Genomic DNA, 21364 nt, shown 5'->3' on the forward strand with positions numbered 1-21364 from the left:
CATGTTTTCAGATGGCGGTCGGCGGCCAAAATACAGATCATTCCGAGGGTCCTTGACATGAAAAAGGTTGAGCAGCACCACTGACATAGAAACATAGGGTTTTTCAGAAAGCTTTTAGGATTTCAAAGACATTTTTGTAGAATGAGAATGGGCTAACACTGTATGTATGGCACTAGAGAGCTTAGCGCTGGCAGAACGGTGAGCAGCGCGCCTCTGTCTGTATCGCAGCCTTCCTGCCTTCAGTCTTCTTCTGCGGCTGAAACCAAATGTCCTGTGGCTTCTCCTGTGTTGGCCTGCATGCTGTCGTCTACAGAGAGCCAGTGACTCGCTGAGAATGACTCTCCTCTGACTCCGTTCGCCTCCCGGAGTCTTCTTGACAATGAGGCGAGGAGCGCCGAGAGCTCAATTCAAGGAAGGGGCCCGTTTTTTATTTATTTATTGTATTTTTGGGGCCCATTGTGGCGTTGGAAACACTATTCTGTAGCTGAGCTTCTTCAATGCCTCACCGATGTACGGTTCCAAATCAAATTCTGCTTTTCTTCTTACCCGTTCCACCACGTTAACAGTATTAAGCTTTACTTGGCTAAACATTTTTCAATACCTTTTTTATTTTTGCATATACTCTTAGGCCCTACGGCATGGGATGGTGATGCGAGAGGGATGTCATGAGAGATTCAGTTGTGAAAATCTTTTTTCCTGTCTGTCTGTCTCTCTTTACTCTGTCTGTCTGTCTGTCTGTCTCTCTGTACTCTCTCTGTGTGTCTGTCTGTCTGTCTGTCTGTCTCTCTTTACTCTCTCTAAACAACAGACACACAGTCTTTGTTGTTGCCAGTCACAGATCCTCTTCAAAGGAAGGAGCTGTGAGCAGGGAAGGAAAAAAAAAGAAAAATCAAAACAAACCGCTGACAGGAGAGAATGCTATTAAAAAAAGGCTGTTTGCATCTCTCTCTCTACCTTAGCGTCCATGTAGAGTGATGGTAGTGGGACTATAGGAGGAGTGCCCTTGGGGGATTGCAGCACACTGTGGAAGCCAAGGCTAGATAAGATAGACCGCTGTCTGTCTGCCTGCCGCCACCATCTGTGGTCGCTGAGGTCCGTCCGCTGCAAAAACGCTGCTATACTTCCCGACAAACGAACGAAAGGGAAAAAAAAAAAAAAAAAAAAAAAACCCAAATGGAATTGAAGATAAGAAGATGAAAGGATAGCGGCGCGCGCGGCGATGAAAAACAAAAAAGAAAAAGTCTTAGTGGCGATGCAAGCATCATCAGAAAGCTCCTCTAATCCAGGATTACTGTGTTTACTCTCTGTGTGTGTGTGTGTGTGTGTGTGTGTGTGTGTTCAAGCCTCTGATGTTGAGAGACAAGACAATACCATATGTATTTCACTCGGGCTGCTTTTGTTGTGTTTTGCTCTCTTTCACAGTCGCTCGCGGACACCTTTTTACCCCCCCCCCCCGTCACGAACATTCTGTTTTTTTCAATTGTTGCTGGACGACAACAACAACAAAGGGATTAAATGTATGTGGATCAAGGCAACAAACAGTGGCCAAAATATTAGTAATACTAGCTAGTTTCTACCCTTCCTCACAGAACAGTTTTGATGTGGGTCTTGACGAGATCAATATCGGACCGTACGATCATCAAATCAAATCAAATCAAACTTTATTTTTATAGCACATTTAAAACAACAGAAGCTGACCAAAGTGCTGTACAGGCTGAAACTAGCAGAGCATCACCAGCGCCCATCGGCGCACAGAAAAGAACCTCATTAAAAACCACAGGCAGTGTTTCCTCCTCCAGTGTTTCCATCAGTGCCCATACCCGAGGTGGGGTTGGCGAAAGTGCCTTTCTGTGTGGAGTTTGTATGTTCTCCTCGTGTCCCCTTAGGGGTTCTCCTCGTGTCCCCTTAGGGTAGGTAGTAGGTACCCTCACACAAACAGGGATAAAAAAAATTAAGTTTAAAGAGAACACAGGCAAATAAGGATATCATTTACTTTTTTTTTTAAGATTTGTTTTTAGGGGCTTTTATGCCTTTTATTGATAGTAGACGGTAGAGAGAGACAGGACGAATGGGGAGTGATACGAGCCCAGGAGTCGAACCCGCGGCACGCCGTCAGGGTGGCTTAGCAGCCTATGTGGACGGTTGAGCTAACCGCCTGGGAAATAATTAAGGACATAATTAACTCATTTTGGGCGGGAACCCCTTTTGGTGTTTTAAGCATTAGGCCTATGTTATACTTTAGCTATTGAAAAATAGCAGATCTACAAGCTCATGCATATGAACTTGTAGGTCTGCTATTTTTGAGAAATCATGAAAATGTGCCTCAAATCTTTGAATATTCTTTCAGAGTTTCAGTTTTTAACTCAAATCTTTGCTTCTGGAGAGGTCCCTCCCTGGAACAACATATTTTCAGATGGGGGGTCGGCGGCATATTAGATATAATTTTTGGGGTCTTTGACATTAAATATTGAGAACCACTGATATAGAAAATTTTAAAGACATTTTTTAAATGTTGACGTCGGGTCTAAAAGGGTTAAAATAATACGATCAGGTGCAAAAATTAAATGCCAAAGAGAAAAGGGTGTGTTTAGAGATTTGGATGGCAGATTGGATGGGAAGATCATGACAAAAACAGTCTGATCGAGAATCGCTCCCAAAAATACTGATCGGACCATCTATTGCATACCCTATGGGTATGTTGTAGTTCTCTAAATATTGATCAGACCATCTATTGCATATACCCTATGGGTATGTTGTAGTTCTCTAAGGGGGGTCCGTCCAGGGCAGGCCAGGGACCCTCTGGGTTACTGAAGAGGTTCCAAACGGACCCTTAACCCATTCTGACCTGAGATCAGATTCTAAAAATGTCAGTCGCTCTTCAATTTTTCAAAAATAGCAGACCTACAAGCTCTTAGCGCGCCACTCGGTGGCGCGCTATGAGCTTGTAGATCTGCTATTTTTCAATAGCTAAAGCATGACATGATGCTAACACCAAAATGGGTTACCGTTCAGAATGGGTTAAAAGGTCTGTAACTCTGGTTGGATTTCTACACTAGGTATTGCAGTTGTGTGTGTATATATAGCAGACATGATGTCCAGACATCGGAGCTCTGGTATCACAGTGTGACCCGGTCCAGAAACGCTTCCACATGGAATGGAACCTCTTCCGGTTCCTCAATGTTGGATCCGCTTCCGGACCCCAACCCTACACTGGTCGATTTAGGACATTTTAAATGTTTTGGTGGCTTTCTCCTTTATTCTTTTTTTATTTTTGTATGGAGGGACAGACAGTAGGCTGACAGGAAACGGGGAGAGAGATGCAGTAAAAGCCGTCGGGATCGGGAGTCGAACCCGCGGCACACTGCCAGACTGGATTACCACTAGCCAAGGTGTCTGGACCACTGAGCCACGGCCCAGGCCAGGTGTCAATTTTAAATAATTGAGTTGATTAAGCCTTGGCTCCCAACTAGTGTTGCTGAATAAAATATTTTTGATCAACAATGTCATTCACATGGCATTCATGTTCTACGTCTAAGTCTCTCAATGAAAAGATTTTACTTTTTAAGCTTTTTAAGCTATTTTTTCAGATAGGAGAGCGTATTAACTAGAGAGACAGGAAACCAAGGCCAGGGAGAGGAGAGACATGCTCTGAAGGAACATACCGGTCTCTGCACTGTGACCAAATGTCCATAATTTAATGTAATGAATGGTAAGCTAGTCCACAAGTCATTTAATTTAATGTAATGAATGGTAAGCTAGTCCACAAGTCATTTAATTTAATGTAATGAATGGTAAGCTAGTCCACAAGTCATTTAATTTAATGTAATGAATGGTAAGCTAGTCCACAAGTCATTTAATTTAATGTAATGAATGGTAAGCTAGTCCACAAGTCGACTCGTCGGATTAAACCAGCAGTCATTTTCAGTTCAGTTCGATGGTTAAAGCGTCGTCTGACTGCTTTAGGATGTCGACATTGGGGGTGTTTGTTTTGTTGGGAGTAGCCAGCCATCCTCCTCTGCGGGTTCTTGGATAAGAATGTGTGTGGTTGGTTGCCAGGTTGGTATAATATAATATACCTCTGTAAGTCCCGTCCATTGTAGACCAGACTATATGGTTCCCAGGGCGGTCAGGCTTGCAGTACATTCCAACCACCAGGTCTTAAAGTGTGAATAGAAGCAGTAGTCGTCATGATGTCAGATCTGGCGTGTGACTGATCCTCTTGTTCTGTGCTTCTCCTCCGTTTAGGAGCCATGGGAGGGGCTTACCACTGCCACCCCGACCGCACGTACGGAGAGGAGAGCGACAAGGTAACGCACGCACGCACACACACACACACACGCACACACACACACACACGCACACACACGCACGGGCTACACTGCGTTTATTTTGTCTTAACCCATTCTGACCTGAGATCAGATTCATACGAGGTTTCCGCCGGGGACACACTGGTCTGATGAACCCATTCTGACCTGAGATCAGATTCTAAAAATGTCAGTCGCTCTTCGATAAAAAAAAAATAGCAGACCTACAAGCTCGTATCGCGCCACTCGGTGGCGCGATATGAGCTTGTAGATCTGCTATTTTTCAATAGCTAAAGCACGACATGATGCCGACACCAAAATGGGTGCCCGGTCAGAATGGGTTAAAGGACCACTTCACCACTTTTCAACCTATCTTCATATAATAATCTCTGTCTGTGTCTCATAGGCGGGCTGTGGGCAGTTTAGAAACCGTCTTCCAGTGACATCATCAATGCGGAATACAAGCTAATAGAAACTGCAGGCTTTCTAGTCCTGAAAAGTTGCAATGCGAAAATGGAAGCCATCGTTTTCACGATAAACATTTTTGTAAAAAGAATCTTGTTTAAAAAAAAAATCTGCCTAATGATGATGTCACTGGAAGACTGTTTCTAAACTGCCCACAGCCCTACTATGAGACACAGACTGAGTAGAAAAAAATCGTGTTATTTTATTTTATTATTATATGAAGATAGGTTGAAAAGTGGTGAAGTGGTCCTTTAAAAACACATGCACACTCCACAGAATAGAGCTTTCAATTCGTTGATGACTGCAAATCTATAGAGACTGCATGGAATCAAAGTGACTGACCAGGGTCACGGCCTCACTCGAATATTAGAGGACGCACGCACGCACGCAGGCACGCACACACACACACACACACACACACCCTTACTGTTGTTTCCTAGGGTGTATGACATACTCAGAATGTGATTTTCATGTTTCCACGCTGAAGTCATAGCTCTCTCTAAACAGAAGAGGAGTTGTTGCAGCATGAAAATATATGACGTGCCGCCCGGCGGAAGGGTTCCTCTGTGATCCTCTCAAAACTCCTGTAAACCAGTCCATATAGAGATTACCCAACTCAGAATATACTGTTATAGCCCTGTTTCACTTATTATTATTATTATTATTAATTATCATTATTCTTTTAGCCCCACTAGTGGTGGGGGCTCTAAGGATGTTATGATGGTCCAGGTATTGCATTCACACACACAATACAGTAGTGGGGGCTTTTTATAGACGTGTCTTGTTTTACAAGAATATGGCGATAAATGCAACAGGAAACCTGGTATCATTCAGGTGCTGTTGATTAGTGTCGTTGTTGTGTTTTAATTTTAAAATGTCGCCAACATGTTACAATACATAAATTAACCCTGGGGGATTTTATATTGTGTACGGTATAGCATGAAGGTTGCAAAGTGCATCACCACCCCAAGTCCTATATGCCCATGATGCAGCCCCAGGGGATCATGGGATAGGACTCATCCTTAAAGATTATATAGTACACAGCAAGCTAAAAGAACTCAACACACCAGCACGCCAGGGACCAGAATACTTCAAACCCAAACAATTAGTCAAAAATAGAACTACTAAACGCGTGTTAGAGATTAAACAACAAATAACAACCAGAACCAGCAACTGCATTTACTTAATCACATGTGAAAAATGTGGTTTAAAATATGTCGGAGAAACGGGTAAAACAATAGGTACAAGGCTGGGACAACACAGATACAATATTAACAATGGAAAAAAGACAACCACAAGGTTTGTGCAACATTTCATGGCTCACGGCATTGAAGCTCTAAAATGCGCTGGACTTCAACACAATCCCAACTGGACAGTATAGGACAAAGACGTTTTAATGAAAAACAGTGGATTAAGAACCTCAACACGGATTTTCCTGGAGGCTTAAACATGCCTAAAATCAGATCTTGAACACAACAAAAACTTAAACTCAGGATTAAACTGGAGAAAAAAAGTGATTGGATCAGACTTCCTTCGGATACATGGCGAATGCATTTATTCCTTGCATTGTGCCTACACACTACGCAAGTCGCAACATGTGTAGGCACAGTGCACTGAAGTTTTTTAATTCCCCCCCCCCCCCCTTCCCAGCCAAAAACCGTTGAGAGCCCTGTGCCTCACATAATCAATATAGACATTGAGATATAGACAGGAGCACATATACAGTATAATATACAGTATATGTTCCTTTTCAACAGGTATATATATATACAGTGTGTATATATATATATATACCTGTGGAAAAGAAACAGCCTCTATATTATGAGGAAGGGACCGAAACGAAGAAAAAAAACAAGAGGGAGGAAGGAGGAGGAGGCAGGATATTGGTGTGAGTGGGGGTGGGGGGGGGGGGGGGTGGTGGTGGTGGTGGTGGTGGTGGTGGGGGGGAGGGTGGGGGGGGGGGGGGGTGTTGCAGAAACCTTGGAGGGAGAGAGGAAAGGAAAGCAGCGAGGGGAGGGGGGGTATTGCTAATGATTTCACCTCCAGCTGTGGGCCTGGTTGGTGAGAGAGGGGAGGAGGGAGGGAGGGAGGGAGGGAGGGAGGGAAGGAAGGAGGGAGGGAGGGGGGAGAGGAAGGGAGGGGGGGGAAAGAGGAAAGGTAGCGGAGGAAATGAAGTGGGCTTTGAAATCTTAGTTCAGTGGAGGTTTTTTTTCCCAGACCTTTTTTTCATATCCAGGTCCATTATTTATTCTGCATTTGAGCCACCCACGGACCACCATTTGGATGACCTTTAGCCTCTCAGAGACCCAACAAGATACATATATATATTATATATATATATATATATACCTCTTTTCGAACGTAAAATGCAACCAAATGGACACGTCCGTATTATAAGGGTCCATTTGGTTTCATTTGACGCTCTCAAGCGGTAAAGATAAGGGCCCATTTGGTCACCAACAACACGTTTACACATTTAGCATGGGGGGACCACCTGGAACCCCCTCAAGGACCACTGGTGGTCCCCGGACCACTGATTGAGAACCACTGATCTAGTTGACCTTTTTTTTTAAATTGAGACAAGCATGTCTGTTAACCATTTTGGGCGGGAACCCCTTTTGGTGTTAGCATTACGTTATGCTTTAGCTATTGAAAAATAGCAGATCTACAAGCTCATAGCGCGCCACCGAGTGGCGCGATACGAGCTTGTAGGTCTGCCATCTTTGAAAAATCGAAGAACGACTGACATAGAAACATCGCTTTTTCAGAAAACTGTCATTTTCAAAAAGACATTTTATAGAATCTGATCTCAGGTCAGAATGGGTTAATATTAATGAAACCGTGAAGGCAAACGGCCATTGAGCCAGCATGGAGCCACGTCGCAGACACCAACAATCCATACTGTTCATTTAAGGCACCGAGTGTGTGCAAAACAGAACCAAATGGAGTTTAATGGACCCATCAATGTCCATTTGGTTCCGTGTGTGTGTGCATGCTCTTAACCGAGTCACAAATGGGTACATTATTAACACACTTTAACCCATTTAGCCCTGAGGACGATTCTACAAATGCCTTCTAAATCATGATGATTTTTCTATGTCAAATAATTCATCTCAAGGACCCCAAAAATGATTATGTAATTTGGCCACCGACTCCCATCTGAAAATATGTTGTTCCAGGGACCTCCCCCCCCCCCCCCCCCCCCCCCAGAAGCAAAGATTTGAGTTAAAATCGTTCGCTCTGAAAGAATATATATATTCAAAGATTTGGGCCACATGTTCACGATTTTTCAAAAATGGCAGACCTATACAAGCCACCGAGTGGCGCGCTATGAGCTTGCCTTGTAGATCTGCTATTTTTCAATAGCTAAAGTATAACATAATGCTTTAAAACACCAAAAGGGGTTCCCGCCCCCCAAAATGGGTTAACACAGTTTAATGTTCCTTAGCGTTTTGAGAGAGACTGAACGTGCCAGTTAGTTTAGGCGTATTCCTCAGTGTGGACGTGTGAGTGGTGTGTTCTGTTGGGTCAGATTGCTCCCTCTCCCTCTCTCTCTGTCTCTGTCTCTGTCTCTCTGTCTCTCTGTCTCTCTGTCTCTGTCTCTGTCTCTGTCTCTGTCTCTGTCTCTGTCTCTGTCTCTGTCTCTGTCTCTGTCTCTGTCTCTGTCTCTCTGTCTCTGTCTCTGTCTCTGTCTCTCTGTCTCTGTCTCTCTCTGTCTCTCTCTCTCTCTGTCTCTCTCTCTCGGCCCTGTCTCTGTCTCTCTCTCTGTCTCTCTCTCTCTCTCTCGGCCCTGTCTTTATTTTGGTTTTCTGTGCCTCGCTTGTTGACGGGGAAACCAGAACAGCTGCTCTCCATACTTCCTGTGTGTGTGTGTGTGTGTTCCAAGTGTGGACAGAGTGAAATAGAATGTTTGAGGGTGTGTCTTTTCTCTCTGTGTGCATGACTGTGTGTGTGTGTGCATGACTGTGTGTGTGTGTGCATGACTGTCTGTGTGCATGACTGTCTGTGTGCATGACTGCGTGTGTGTGTGTGTGCATGACTGTGTGTGTGCATGACTGTCTGTGTGCATGACTGCGTGTGTGTGTGTGTGCATGACTGTGTGTGTGCATGACTGTGTGTGTGCATGACTGTCTGTGTGCATGACTGTCTGTGTGCATGACTGCGTGTGTGTGTGTGTGCATGACTGTGTGTGTGCATGACTGTCTGTGTGCATGACTGCGTGTGTGTGTGTGTGTGCATGACTGTGTGTGTGCATGACTGTCTGTGTGCATGACTGTCTGTGTGCATGACTGTCTGTGTGCATGACTGCGTGTGTATGTGCATGACTGTCTGTGTGCATGACTGTCTGTGTGCATGACTGCGTGTGTGTGTGCATGACTGCGTGCGTGTATATGTGTCGAGTTGGTACTGTGTGTGTGTGTATATGTGTCCAGTTGGTACTGTGTGTGTGTGTGTGTGTGTTCAGTTTGTACTGTGTGTGTGTGTTCAGTTTGTACTGTGTGTGTGTGACTGTGTGCATGCACACGTGTTTCCAGTCTGTGTGGTCTTGTGACAATTATTTCATAATTATTTGAATATGTTACAAATATTAAAAAATAATAATAGTGGAAATAGAGTCTGTACTGTGTGACTGCGTTCATGTATGTATCCAGTCAGTACTGTGTGTGTGTGTGTGTGTGTGTGTGTGTGTGTGTGTGTGTGTGTGTGTGTGTGTGTGTGTGTGTGTGTGTGTGTGTGTGTGTGTGTGTGTGTGTGTGTGTGTGTGTGTGTGTGTGTGTGTGTGTGTGTGTGTGTGTGTGTGTGTGTGTGTGTGTGTGTGTTGTGTGTGTGTGTGTGTGTGTGTGTGTGTGTGTGTGTGTGTGTGTGTGTGGTCCCTGGCTCCTGCACTGTGAACCTTGCAGAATGTAATAGCAGCATGGAGCTGTGCAGAATGTGTTCCTGTAGGGAGCTCGCACTTCTTGTCCCTTGTCTTCTTGTCCCTTGTGTGTGTGTGTGTGTGTGCGCACACGTGTATGGAGGACTGAGTGTGTTCTTCCTGGTTGTAGTGCAGACATGTTTATACAAGGTGTGTGTGTGTGTGTGCTCTCGCAACAAGAGACCGCATGCACAGTGCTCTTTGCTTATTGCTAGAGGTCAGACACACACGTTTGCACGCACGCACACGTGCGCACCCACACGTGCGCACCCACACACACTCTTTGTCTCACACTGCCCCTTTCCTCTAACACGGGCAGACAGGCCCATCAAACTTTCATACTAATGGGCAATACCCTGCATTTGCTCCACAGACTGCCCCCCCCCCCCCCCCCCCCCCCTCGTGTGTGTGTGTGTGTGTTTCCTTTTCAATGAACTCTTGCCATGCCCCCCCTCAGATTTAAGGGCAGGACAAGGACAAGAGGGAGGGAGAGAGTGATGGAGGGAGAAAAGGGGGTGTGTGTGTGTGTGGGGGGGGGGGGGGGTGGGGGGAGACTGTACAGGGCGCTGCACAATATCTGATGGAAAGAATGGGAGGGGGTGACAGTGGTGAGGGGGTGGGGGGTGGAAGGGGGCTGGCTTATAGATATGAAAATGGGCACAGTGGTCCGTGTCCCTCGGGGATTTGGGCACAGAGCTCCAGTGGAGGGAGAGAGAGAGAGGGGTGGGGGGGGGGGGGTGTTCAGGGGAGGGGGGTGGGGGGGGGAGCGGATGACTGGTGCCGCCACTCTGCCATTACGACGCCATCGAGTCCCGCAAAAAAAAATGTCAACATAATCCAACGGTAGATTTAGTCGACTAAAACACTAAAACATTTCAGATGACATAAAATATGAAAAAATAACGTATTGTAGTTTCATTCCAAAGACTGTGACTAAACTAAAATAAAAATGTGCTGCCAAAAATGACCCTGTATGCATGCAGAAGTGTGTGTTGAGCTTATTATTGTCGCTGTTGGATGGAAACCTTTGTCGAGAGTGAGTGTGTGTGTGTGTGTGTGTGCGTGTGTGTGTGTTGTGAGCTTGTAGATCTGCTATTTTTCATCTGAGCCATCTGGTGGTTGGCTCGGAGAGCCATCCAGTCATTTAATAGGGCGAAGCACCTTTATTCTGAAAGCCGTTTTACTCAGAAACTGCAAGTCAACAATTTAACCCATTTTGGGCAGGAACCCCTTTTGGTGTAAGCATTATGTTATGCTTTAGCTATTGAAAAATAGCAGATCTACAAGCTCATAGCAGCTTGTAGGTCTGCTATTTTTGATAAATCGAAGAACGACACTTACGACTGACATAGAAACATAGCTTTTTCAGAAAACTGGTCTCAGGTCAGAATGGGTTAAAGCACAGAAAACCCTATAGCTCAACAAAAGCACTGTGTTGGCACGGTCTCTTTCTCCCTGTCCATGACGCGCACGGGGCAAATGGCTGCAGCACTTTCTCACGGATAAGAGGTAGTAATAAAGCCATAAAGACCCCCCCACCCCCCCACGCAGCCATCAAACACGAGCGTTATCAAAGACGACAGTTAACCGTTACTTATATGGCCGCTGATATGCCTTCAAATTTGAGGAAATGGAGCCAGATAGAGGGAGAAGGGTTAGGATGTTTAGGCCTTTTAGTATCGCGTAACAAAGGCTCGGGACAGTAGGAGACAAGCGCCAATCTCTCTCTCTCGCACGCATGCACAGTCGCACACACACACACACACACACACACACACACACACACACACACACACACACACACACACACACACACACACACACACACACACACACAGAAACACACACACACACACAGTCACACACACACACACACACACACACACACACACACACACACACACACACACACTATTTCACGTTTCATCTCTTGTCTAGCCCATTTTGACCTGAGATCCGATTCTAAGAATGTCTGTTTGAAAATGACAGTTTTCTGAAAAAGCTATGTTTCTATGTCAGTCGTTTTTTTATTTTTCAAAAATAGCAGACCTACAAGCTCGTAGCGCGCCACTCGGTGGCGCGCTATGAGCTTGTAGATCTGCTATTTTTCAATAGCTAAAGCATAACGTAATGCTAACACCAAAAAAGGTTCCCGCCAATGGGCTAGTGTCCGTCCATCTGTCTGGCTGTACCTCTTCCTCCTCCTCCTCCTCCTCCTCCTCTCCTTTTGATCGGACCCGTTCTCACTTCTGTCCTATCATATAGCTCCTTCTTCTCCTCCAGACAGAGTGAGGTCATTGTTTTCGTTTGGGGTTTTCTCATAAGCTGGCCGAGGCTCCGGGGTCAAACCCTGTGCCAATCCATGACTGCAGTGTATATGGTTTCAGACGTGTGGGTGTGTGTGTGTGGGTGTGGGTGTGTGTGTGTGTGTGTGGGTGAGTGTGAGAGGAGGAGGGGGGGGGGGGGGAGGGGTCACAGAGAGAGTGAGACTCGGGGCACAGTGTGTGAGAAGCTTAATATACTGCCAACGTTTCTAGGAGTCGGACAGCTTTGAAAATAGCAGAAAAGAACTGCGAAAAAGCTCACAATGCATGTCACGCTGCGGCGAGTTGTGAGCTTGTCGGTCTGTGATTTTAAAGTATTGCAGACCGATAAGTAAAATAGGGTAGAAAATCTAACCCCTCTGACCCCTAAACCTAACCTTTCAATGTCCTATCTCAACCCTAACCCCTAAACCTAACCTTTCAATGTCCTATCTCAACCCTAACCCCTAAACCTAACCTTTGAATGTCCTATCTCAACCCTAGCCCCTAAACCTAACCTTTGAATGTCTTATCTCAACCCTAACCCCTAAACCTAACCTTTCAATTCCCTATCTCAACCCTAGCCCCTAAACCTAACCTTTCAATGTCTTATCTCAACCCTAACCCCTAAACCTAACCTTTCAATGTCTTATCGCAACCCTAGCCCCTAAACCTAACCTTTGAATGTCGACAGAGTGAGACTTTGGGCACAGTGTGTGAGCGTGGTGTTTTAACATTTAGTTCATCCTTGGACAGAGCAACAGACTGTGATGTAGGCATTGTTCTTTAACAGGACAGAGCAGCAGACTGTGCTGTAGACATTGTTCTTTAACAGGACAGAGCAGCAGACTGTGATGTAGACATTGTTCTTTAACAGGACAGAGCAGCAGACTGTGCTGTAGACATTGTTCTTTAACAGGACAGAGCAGCAGACTGTGATGTAGACATTGTTCTTTAACAGGACAGAGCAGCAAACTGTGATGTAGACATTGTTCTTTAACAGGACAGAGCAGCAGACTGTGCTGTAGACATTGTTCTTTAACAGGACAGAGCAGCAGACTGTGCTGTAGACATTGTTCTTTAACAGGACAGAGCAGCAGACTGTGCTGTAGACATTGTTCTTTAACAGGACAGAGCAGCAGACTGTGCTGTAGACATTGTTCTTTAACAGGACAGAGCAGCAGACTGTGCTGTAGACATTGTTCTTTAACAGGCTGTACAAACTATTGCACGGTGGCAGCTGGCCGCGTGTGAACGAGCATGTGCGCTGCCCTGTTTGTGGGTGTTTCTGTGTGTGTGTGTGTGTGTGCGCGCACACACGTGTGTGCACACTACTCTCTTAATACATCCATGGTGTGCACAGTCTGATCTCCAGCTGTTTCCTGTTAACTATCATGCTGCTCTCAAGGCTGCTGAGCATTTGTGCCACTTTGTGTGTGTGCCGCGCGCGTGCATGTGTGCCGCGCGCCTGCGTGTGTGTGTGTGTGTGTGTGCGTGCACACGTGTGCGTGTCTGTTAAAAGTCACAGCCTCTGAGTCATTTTTATCACTCTGTTAAAACGTGCCTCTCCCACGATGAGAGGAAGAGAGAGAGAGAGCGGGAGAGGGAGAGAGAAAGTGAGAGGGAGAGAGAGAGGGAGAGGGAGAGGGAGAGGGAGAGGGAGAGGGAGAGGGAGAGGGAGAGGGAGAGGGAGAGAGGGAGAGGGAGAGAGAGAGAGAGAGAGAGAGACCAAGTTTATGTGTGAGCCCATAGTGAAATCCTCAGTGTTAACATCCAGTAGGCCTAACTCTGACAGTCCATTTGGTTACATTCTGTACGCCGTCGTCAAAGAGTTCCATGAACACTCACTGAGTGTCTGATGTAGTGCTTGTTTTAAATCATGTGAATCTCGATTTTCCTCCACACGATTCTCATTTTATTTGTTCAATACATATGACAATATGTATTGTGTTTTAAGTCTGTAGTTGCTGAACATTAACTACTTTCAGAATGTGGCACCTGGAGCTAACTACTGGGGATTTAAACAGACAACATCAAAGTGCTTGAGTAATTGGACAGCCAACTAGCGCTGCACCGTTCTTACTCAAATGTAGGAATTGAGATTGCGCAGATTGACTGAATCTAGATTGTGATCTTTTTTTCCCGATTAATCGTGCAGCACTAATTTGATGTTGTGTAGAGATTAGAAACATCATGTAATGTGTTTCTATAGGCAGCTGTGTGTGTGTGTGTGTGTGTGTGTGTGTGTGTGTGTGTGTGTGTGTGCTCGCTGAGCAATATGACTTCAAAACAATATCATGATTATTTCAAACTTTTGCCCCGGTTACATTTAATGAATTAAAAAGATTCACACCAGTGTGAAGTGAGGGGCGCTCCTATCATCATACAGAATCGAACATCATCTCATCCCAGCCAATCACAATTTGCGTCCTCACCTTTGTCCTCAATGTTTGCGTTTACAACACAAACACTCGAAGCTGGGCATTCGTTGTCAATTATTGTATGCCACTGTTGTACAAAGAAGCCTACTAAAGGATTAAGTGGTTAATAGTATAGATTTAGTCCATTATTATAAAATAAAATATATTTAAAGTTTTTGTCTTGATTCATTGTTATATAAGGGAAACTTTGAGCAGGATTAAGTCAGTTATTGGTTCTAGATAAAGCCCTGCGTGTGTGTGTGTGTGTGTGTGTGTGTCTGTGTGTGCATGTGTGTGTGTGTGTGTGTGTCTGTGTGTGCATGTGTCTGTGTGTGCGTGTGTGTGTGCGCCTGCAAAGCACAGTCCGGTGGTCGCGCAGAGTCAGCGTTTGCCGGTAAAGCGGTGACTCACAAGATGAGTGTAATATTATTGGATTCTATGACACGTCCATCAGGACAGATTAGTCTAACCTGTGTGACGGTTACAGTTTGAACCCTGTGTGTAACCCATTAGTTCCATACGGCAACTCTTCCGCTAAACGTTATTGTTGTCAAAGCTATTTTCCCGCTAGAAGGGGGATTCTAATGTATGACTCGCACAGGAACATGCAGGGCCTGTGTGTGTGTGTGTGTGTGTGTGTGTGTGCACGTCCCATATTTGGGTTTTTCCGGCTCGGAGCGGAAGTGACTTGTTTTAAACCCCCTACCCCCCCCCCCCCCAGGCCTCTGAGCCCGGGAGGCGTAACAACACTCCCAATCCCAACGCATGCACCAAACTCCTTCACTGGCCTGCTCCCACATGAACGCACACACACACACACACACACACAGACGCACACACAGACGCACACACACACACACACACACACACACACACACACACACACACACACACACAAACGCAGATGCACACACACACACGCACACGCACACGCACACACAGACGCACACACACACATACACACGGGGCGGAGGAAATGCCATGAGTCACAAAGGAGTGTAGTATATATGTGTGTGATTGTGCAATAGTAATATATTGAATAGAATAGTGCACCAGAAGGCATGTATTGTAAAGCACGTTTTGAATTGATTTATTTGGTCGCTTACACGTACAGTATGACTGACAGCCAGGCGCTCGTTTTCTCCTCCAACCCCGGGATCGTTCTCCTCCACCCCGGGATCGTTCTCCTCCACCCCGGGACCGTCCCAGCCACGCTGGAGCGAACGTGCTTCCCAGAGGATCTAAAGGGTCTCGCTGAGAAGGTCGGGGTATTTTTAAACGTTTAAGCGTTTAAAAATAAACTACACCTTTTCAGCCTCGCTTTGAACCCGGGCTTGTTATTTAGACTCCGTTAGCCCTAGATTTGAATCTTTGTCATTTTTTAAATATATATATATATATGGGGTTTTCTTTGCTTATTATCTCTATTTTAATCTGTTAGTTCTTAACGCTAGTACACTCTTTGAGTTGTCCTCTCCTAGCACAGTGATGCACGTACAGTATTTTGTAACTGATTCCCAAGCTTCAATGTTGCAGCTCAAATCGTATCTGATCTTATTTGTTCTTTGTGTCCGTGTTCTCGCTGTGTAGTCAGTGTGTACATTGTGTGTCTATCTGCTATCTCTTGTTTCACTGTCCCTTGTCTTTGATCTCACTGTTTGTGATTTGTTTATCGTGTTTTATTAGATTGTATGAAAAGTACTACATGAATCAGTAGTAATTCAACCATTGGACTAGTCCCCCACTGGTGAGCCTCGAAGTTATAGCAAGAGGGCCCACAAATTATTGACAAAACATTTAAGAGGATGATATGAAATTGATCCCACAAAATGTCAATGCATTTTAAACCGTGAGAACTCTTTAGTTCCATTGATCCAAGCCGGGAAACTGAATCGATTGATTGATTGGATCCCTGACAATGAATGAATGAATGAATGCCCTGTGAACGCTTTTGAGATTTTTCAAGTGTGAAATTAACCCATTTTGGGGCGGGAACCCCTTTCGGTGTTTTAACTAAGCAATTATGTTATGCTTTAGCTGTTGAAAAATAGCATACCTACAAGCTGCTATTTTTGAAAAATCGAAGAACGACTGACATAGAAACACGGCTTTTTCAGAAAACTGTCAGGATGTAGAAGACATTTGTAGATCTGATCTCAGGTCAGAATGGTAAACTGTCAGGATGTAAAAGACATTTGTAGAATCTGATCTCAGGTCAGAATGGGATAAATAATAGTTTTGATTTGACGTACATCGTCAGTCCGAAGCGCCAGAGGCTGTCCAGTCAGTCGGTTCTGGTCGGTTCTAATCGTCGTATCTCTCCCCCCCCCCCTACAGAGTGAGGACAGTCCCAGTCCGAAGCGCCAGAGGCTGTCCAGTCAGTCGGTTCTGGAGCAGCTGTCGTCGTCGGCGCCGCCCCCTCCCTCCACACCGTCTCCCCCCATCCGGCCCTGGGAGCTGGGGACCCCCAACCGGAGACCCCCGCCGCACCCCCACACACACTACACGCACCACCAGGAGAGGTGCCACACGCCCGCCAGGCACAGACGCAGGTGAGGATAGAATAATTATTATGACATAATGATCGATTAGAATAGAATGGGCGTCTCTGTCGCCGACGTCATTTTTTGCAGCACAAGAAAGACTGCCTGCCTCTGATTGGCCCCCCTCCTACTAGTACAATTTACAATTTACAATTTAGGCATTTAGCAGACGCTCTTAATCCAGAGCGACTTACATTAAGCAAGAACAAAAAAGCATCATACATCACACAAAATCACATAAAAAGCATTTATCATGAAACATGCGTAAGCTAAGAACGTAACAGTGGAATATCTATATAATGAAACTATACATATATACTATACTATGCTATACAGTACATATGTACTATGATGTGCTATGACTACATACAATGCAATTATAGTGCTGTCTACATAACATGCTATAAATCTGTATCAAATGCTATCTAAGCCAACAGAAATGCTATCATTTTACGCAACCCTATCGGGATCTTGAATAACTACGTCTCTGTCGGGTGGAAACCTTGCATGTCCCAAACCTTTCAGGAAATGGAAAAAATTACCTGTGCTTGGGAAGCATTCCCTTTTCTGGTTTCTGGTATGTTTACGTCATGTTGTAGTCACTGGTTCAGGCCGGGAATAAGAAATACCCCCAAATAATTAACCTGCGACCACCAAGGGCATGGGTCCATTTCATTTGGTTACCAACTCTCCATCATTTAGCTCTGGACCACCTGGATCCCCCCCAAGGACCACCGTTGGTCCCCGGACCCACTGGTTGAGCACCACTGTTGTATTCCATGGTTCCAGCGTTACTAAAGCTCTACTAAATCCGTGTCATGTTTTCCTCCCCCCTGCAGCCCACCGGCGAGGCGCCAGCGCGGTCGTCTCTCGCGGCCCGCCCGCCACATCCCCCACCACCCCCCCCACCCCCACCCCTCCCCCCAAGGAGGCCCCGGGGGGCCCCGCCTGTCCCCGTCGGAGCTCCAGGACGAGAACTACCACCACCACCACCGGGGCAGCAACAACCCCCACCCCTCGCCACACCACCACCACCACCAGACGTTTGCCCCCAACATGTATGGACAGGCCCCCTTGACGGGGGCCGCGTCGGAGGAGCCCCGGGCCTTCCACCCCCCCGCCATGTCGCCTCGACTGCTGCACCCGGCCGCCCACCACCCCCATCACCACCCCCACCACCACCACCACCCCAGCCACCACCACCAGCAGCACCCCCACCACCCCCACCATCACCACCAGCAGCAGCACGCCATACAACAGCAGCAAGGAGCCATGGTCATGGACCTGCACGAACAGGTGTGTGTTAACCCGTTTAGAGTTTAGACCTACCATCGATTCTACAAATAATATCGTCTAAATCCTGACAGTTTTCTGAAAAACCCTCTGTTTCTATGTCAGTAGTTCTCAAACACTTTCATGTCGAGAACCCCCAAAATTATATGTAATTTAATTGGTCGCCGACCCCCATCTGAAAATATGTTGTTCCAGGGACCCCCCCCCCCCCCCAGAAGCAAAGATTTGAGTTAAATAAAAACGTTCGCTCTGAAAGAATATATATTCAAAGATTTGCGCCCCATTTTCACGATTTTTCGAAAATAGCAGACCTACAAGCTCTTTTTTTAATATTTTTTTTATCCCACGATTTTGTAACTCATTTTTCACCCCTGTGTCAATTATCTAATGTGATCCTGGGCTCTACACACCCTCCGCCAACCTGGGGAGAGCAACGGACTTAACTCATGCTTCCTTCATGCTTGAGTGTCCAGGGGGGAGTTTCCCTGGTTGGACGTAGTGCATGGAAGGAACACGTTATTCCAACCAGTTCCTTTCCCCTCCATCAGGCGCCCCGGCTGGCCAGGGGGAGGCAGTTTAGACCTACAAGTTCATAGCACGGCACTGACTGAGCTTGTAGATCTGCTATTTTTAAAACACCAGTATGGGTTAAGGGGTGGGAAACTTTGACGAGGGAGAGAGCCACTACATTTCCACTCTCACTCCAGAGGGCCACGGTGCATAACCGTAGTAGCAAAAATAGCCGATCTACAAGCTCAAAAAGCGTCGCGTTTTGAGCTTGTAGATCGGCTATTTTTTAATTGAAATCCTGAATTATTATTATTTTGCTATTTTTTTATTGGAATCCTGAAAAGTAACCTTTTTGTATTACATTTCTAATTCATTTAGTTATAGTTAAGACAGCCAGTGATGACTAAACCATCACACACCATATCCACTCTTGCAACTTTCACCAGCAATATGAAATATGTGACTATCGTGTAGACGATCACATGTCAGTGTCCGAACATAAATCATTGTGGTCTGTTCATTAGCAGTGTTCGACCTAGCTGCTGTATTTAGGTCACATATTTAACCATTCTGAACGGGAACCCATTTTGGTGTTAGGCATCACGTTATGCTTTAGCTATTTAAAAATAGCAGATCTACAAGCTCATAGCGCGCCACCGAGTGGCGCGCTACGAGCTTGTAGGTCTGCTATTTTTGAAAAATCGAAGAATGACTGATTTTTTTAATCTGATCTCAGGTGAGAATGTGGTTAATCAGACCAGTGTGTGTCCAGTGGAAACCTTGTATGAATCTGATCTCAGGTCAGAATGGGTTAAATAAATACCTCCATGTACAGTAAGTCCACAAGATGGTCACGTAATTTCGGCAGCAGTAACACCAGCATGCTGGAGTGACCTGAGTGTGAGCGAGCGCCCGAGATTTTGGGTATTGGAATTTTGACGAGAGAGAGAGAGAGAGAGAGAGAGAGAGAGAGAGAGAGACACTCAAGTGCATGACGTCAGGGACGTGCACACATAGACATCAAAGGGGGCTTCAGCCCCTGCCCTTTTACCCGTCTGTAAAACAACTGCCCTTTCCAGACCACATATGCAGCGTTTACTACATGGTGAAAGAAATGCCACTCCTTTCCTTCCATGCCATACCGGAAGGCAGCATTCAGGAGAATGGCCTTTTTTCCCGTAGTCTCCTTAACTTGAACACAGCATTTTGAACATCTCCACTAGCTAAAGAGTGCTGGGTTTGCGCCCCGAAAATAGCCGATCTACAAACAATTTTAGATCTGCTATTTTCGCTATTTCTTTTGGACCAAAGTGCCCTCTTACGGGCCCCTGCCCCTCTAACACTCTCTGCACGTTAGGGCTTTCACTTCTAGTCATTTTACTAGTTGACTAGTTTACTAGTCGGGGGGGGGGGGGGGGGCGGAACTAACTATTCATTCATTCATCTCCTCCGTCTCCTCTCTCCTCAGCTGCAGCAGGCCAGCGTTCCGGTCTCCTAACCATTCATTCATCTCCTCCGTCTCCTCTCTCCTCAGCTGCAGCAGGCCAGCGTGCCGGTCTCCTAACCATTCATTCATTCATCTCCTCCGTCTCCTCTCTCCTCCTCAGCTGCAGCAGGCCAGCGTGCCGGTCTCCTAACTATTCATTCATTCATCTCCTCTGTCCCTCTCTCCTCCTCAGCTGCAGCAGGCCAGCGTGCCGGTCTCCTAACTATTCATTCATTCATCTCCTCTGTCCCTCTCTCCTCCTCAGCTGCAGCAGGCCAGCGTGCCGGTCTCCTAACTATTCATTCATTCATTCATCTCCTCCGTCTCCTCTCTCTCCTCAGCTGCAGGCCAGCGTGCTGGTCTCCTAACCATTCATTCATCTCCTCCGTCTCCTCTCTCCTCCTGAGCTGCAGCAGGCCAGCGTGCCGGTCTCCTAACTATTCATTCATTCATCTCCTCCGTCTCCTCTCCTCCTCAGCTGCAGCAGGCCAGCGTGCCGGTCTCCTAACCATTCATTCATCTCCTCCGTCTCCTCTCTCCTCCTCAGCTGCAGCAGGCCAGCGTGCCGGTCTCCTACACGGTGACGCCGGTCCCTCCACACGGCCTGGCGGCTCCTCTATGCAGCGGGCAGCACCTCCCCCCCGCCTGCTCCTCCCAGCAACAGGTTCCTCCTCCTGCCTGCAGCGTGGTCTTCAGCACCGGACAGCATTACCACCCGGTGAGAACACACTATAACACACACTATAACATACACTATAACACACACTATAGCACACACTATAGCACACACTATAACACACACTATAGCACACACTATAACACACACTATAACACACACTATAGCACACACTATAGCACACACTATAACACACACTATAACACACACTATACAACACTATCACACACTAACACTATAACACACACTATAACATACACTAACACACTATAACACACACTATACACACACTATACACACACTATAACACACACTATAGCACACACTATAGCACACACTATAACACACACTATAACACACACTATAACACACACTATAACACACACTATAACACACACTATAACACACACTATAACACACACTATAGCACACACTATAACACACACTAT

At 46.1% G+C, this 21364-nt stretch overlaps 1 protein-coding gene across 1 annotated transcript in view; it reads left to right on the forward strand.

The window, feature by feature from the left end:
* The window catches only part of LOC310859039 (E3 ubiquitin-protein ligase RNF38-like), a 57549-nt gene that overhangs the window by 16146 nt on the left and 20039 nt on the right, over nt 1-21364 (forward strand). Inside the window, exons 2-5 of the mRNA XM_083765395.1 lie at nt 4246-4307; nt 16745-16959; nt 17790-18246; nt 20787-20957. Of these exons, the coding sequence (XP_083621521.1) occupies nt 4246-4307; nt 16745-16959; nt 17790-18246; nt 20787-20957 (905 nt within the window). The remainder of the gene's footprint in view (nt 1-4245; nt 4308-16744; nt 16960-17789; nt 18247-20786; nt 20958-21364) is intronic.

Source organism: Protomyctophum parallelum (assembly GCF_964188405.1).
Source record: "Protomyctophum parallelum genome assembly, chromosome: 5".
NCBI lineage: Eukaryota > Metazoa > Chordata > Actinopteri > Myctophiformes > Myctophidae > Protomyctophum > Protomyctophum parallelum.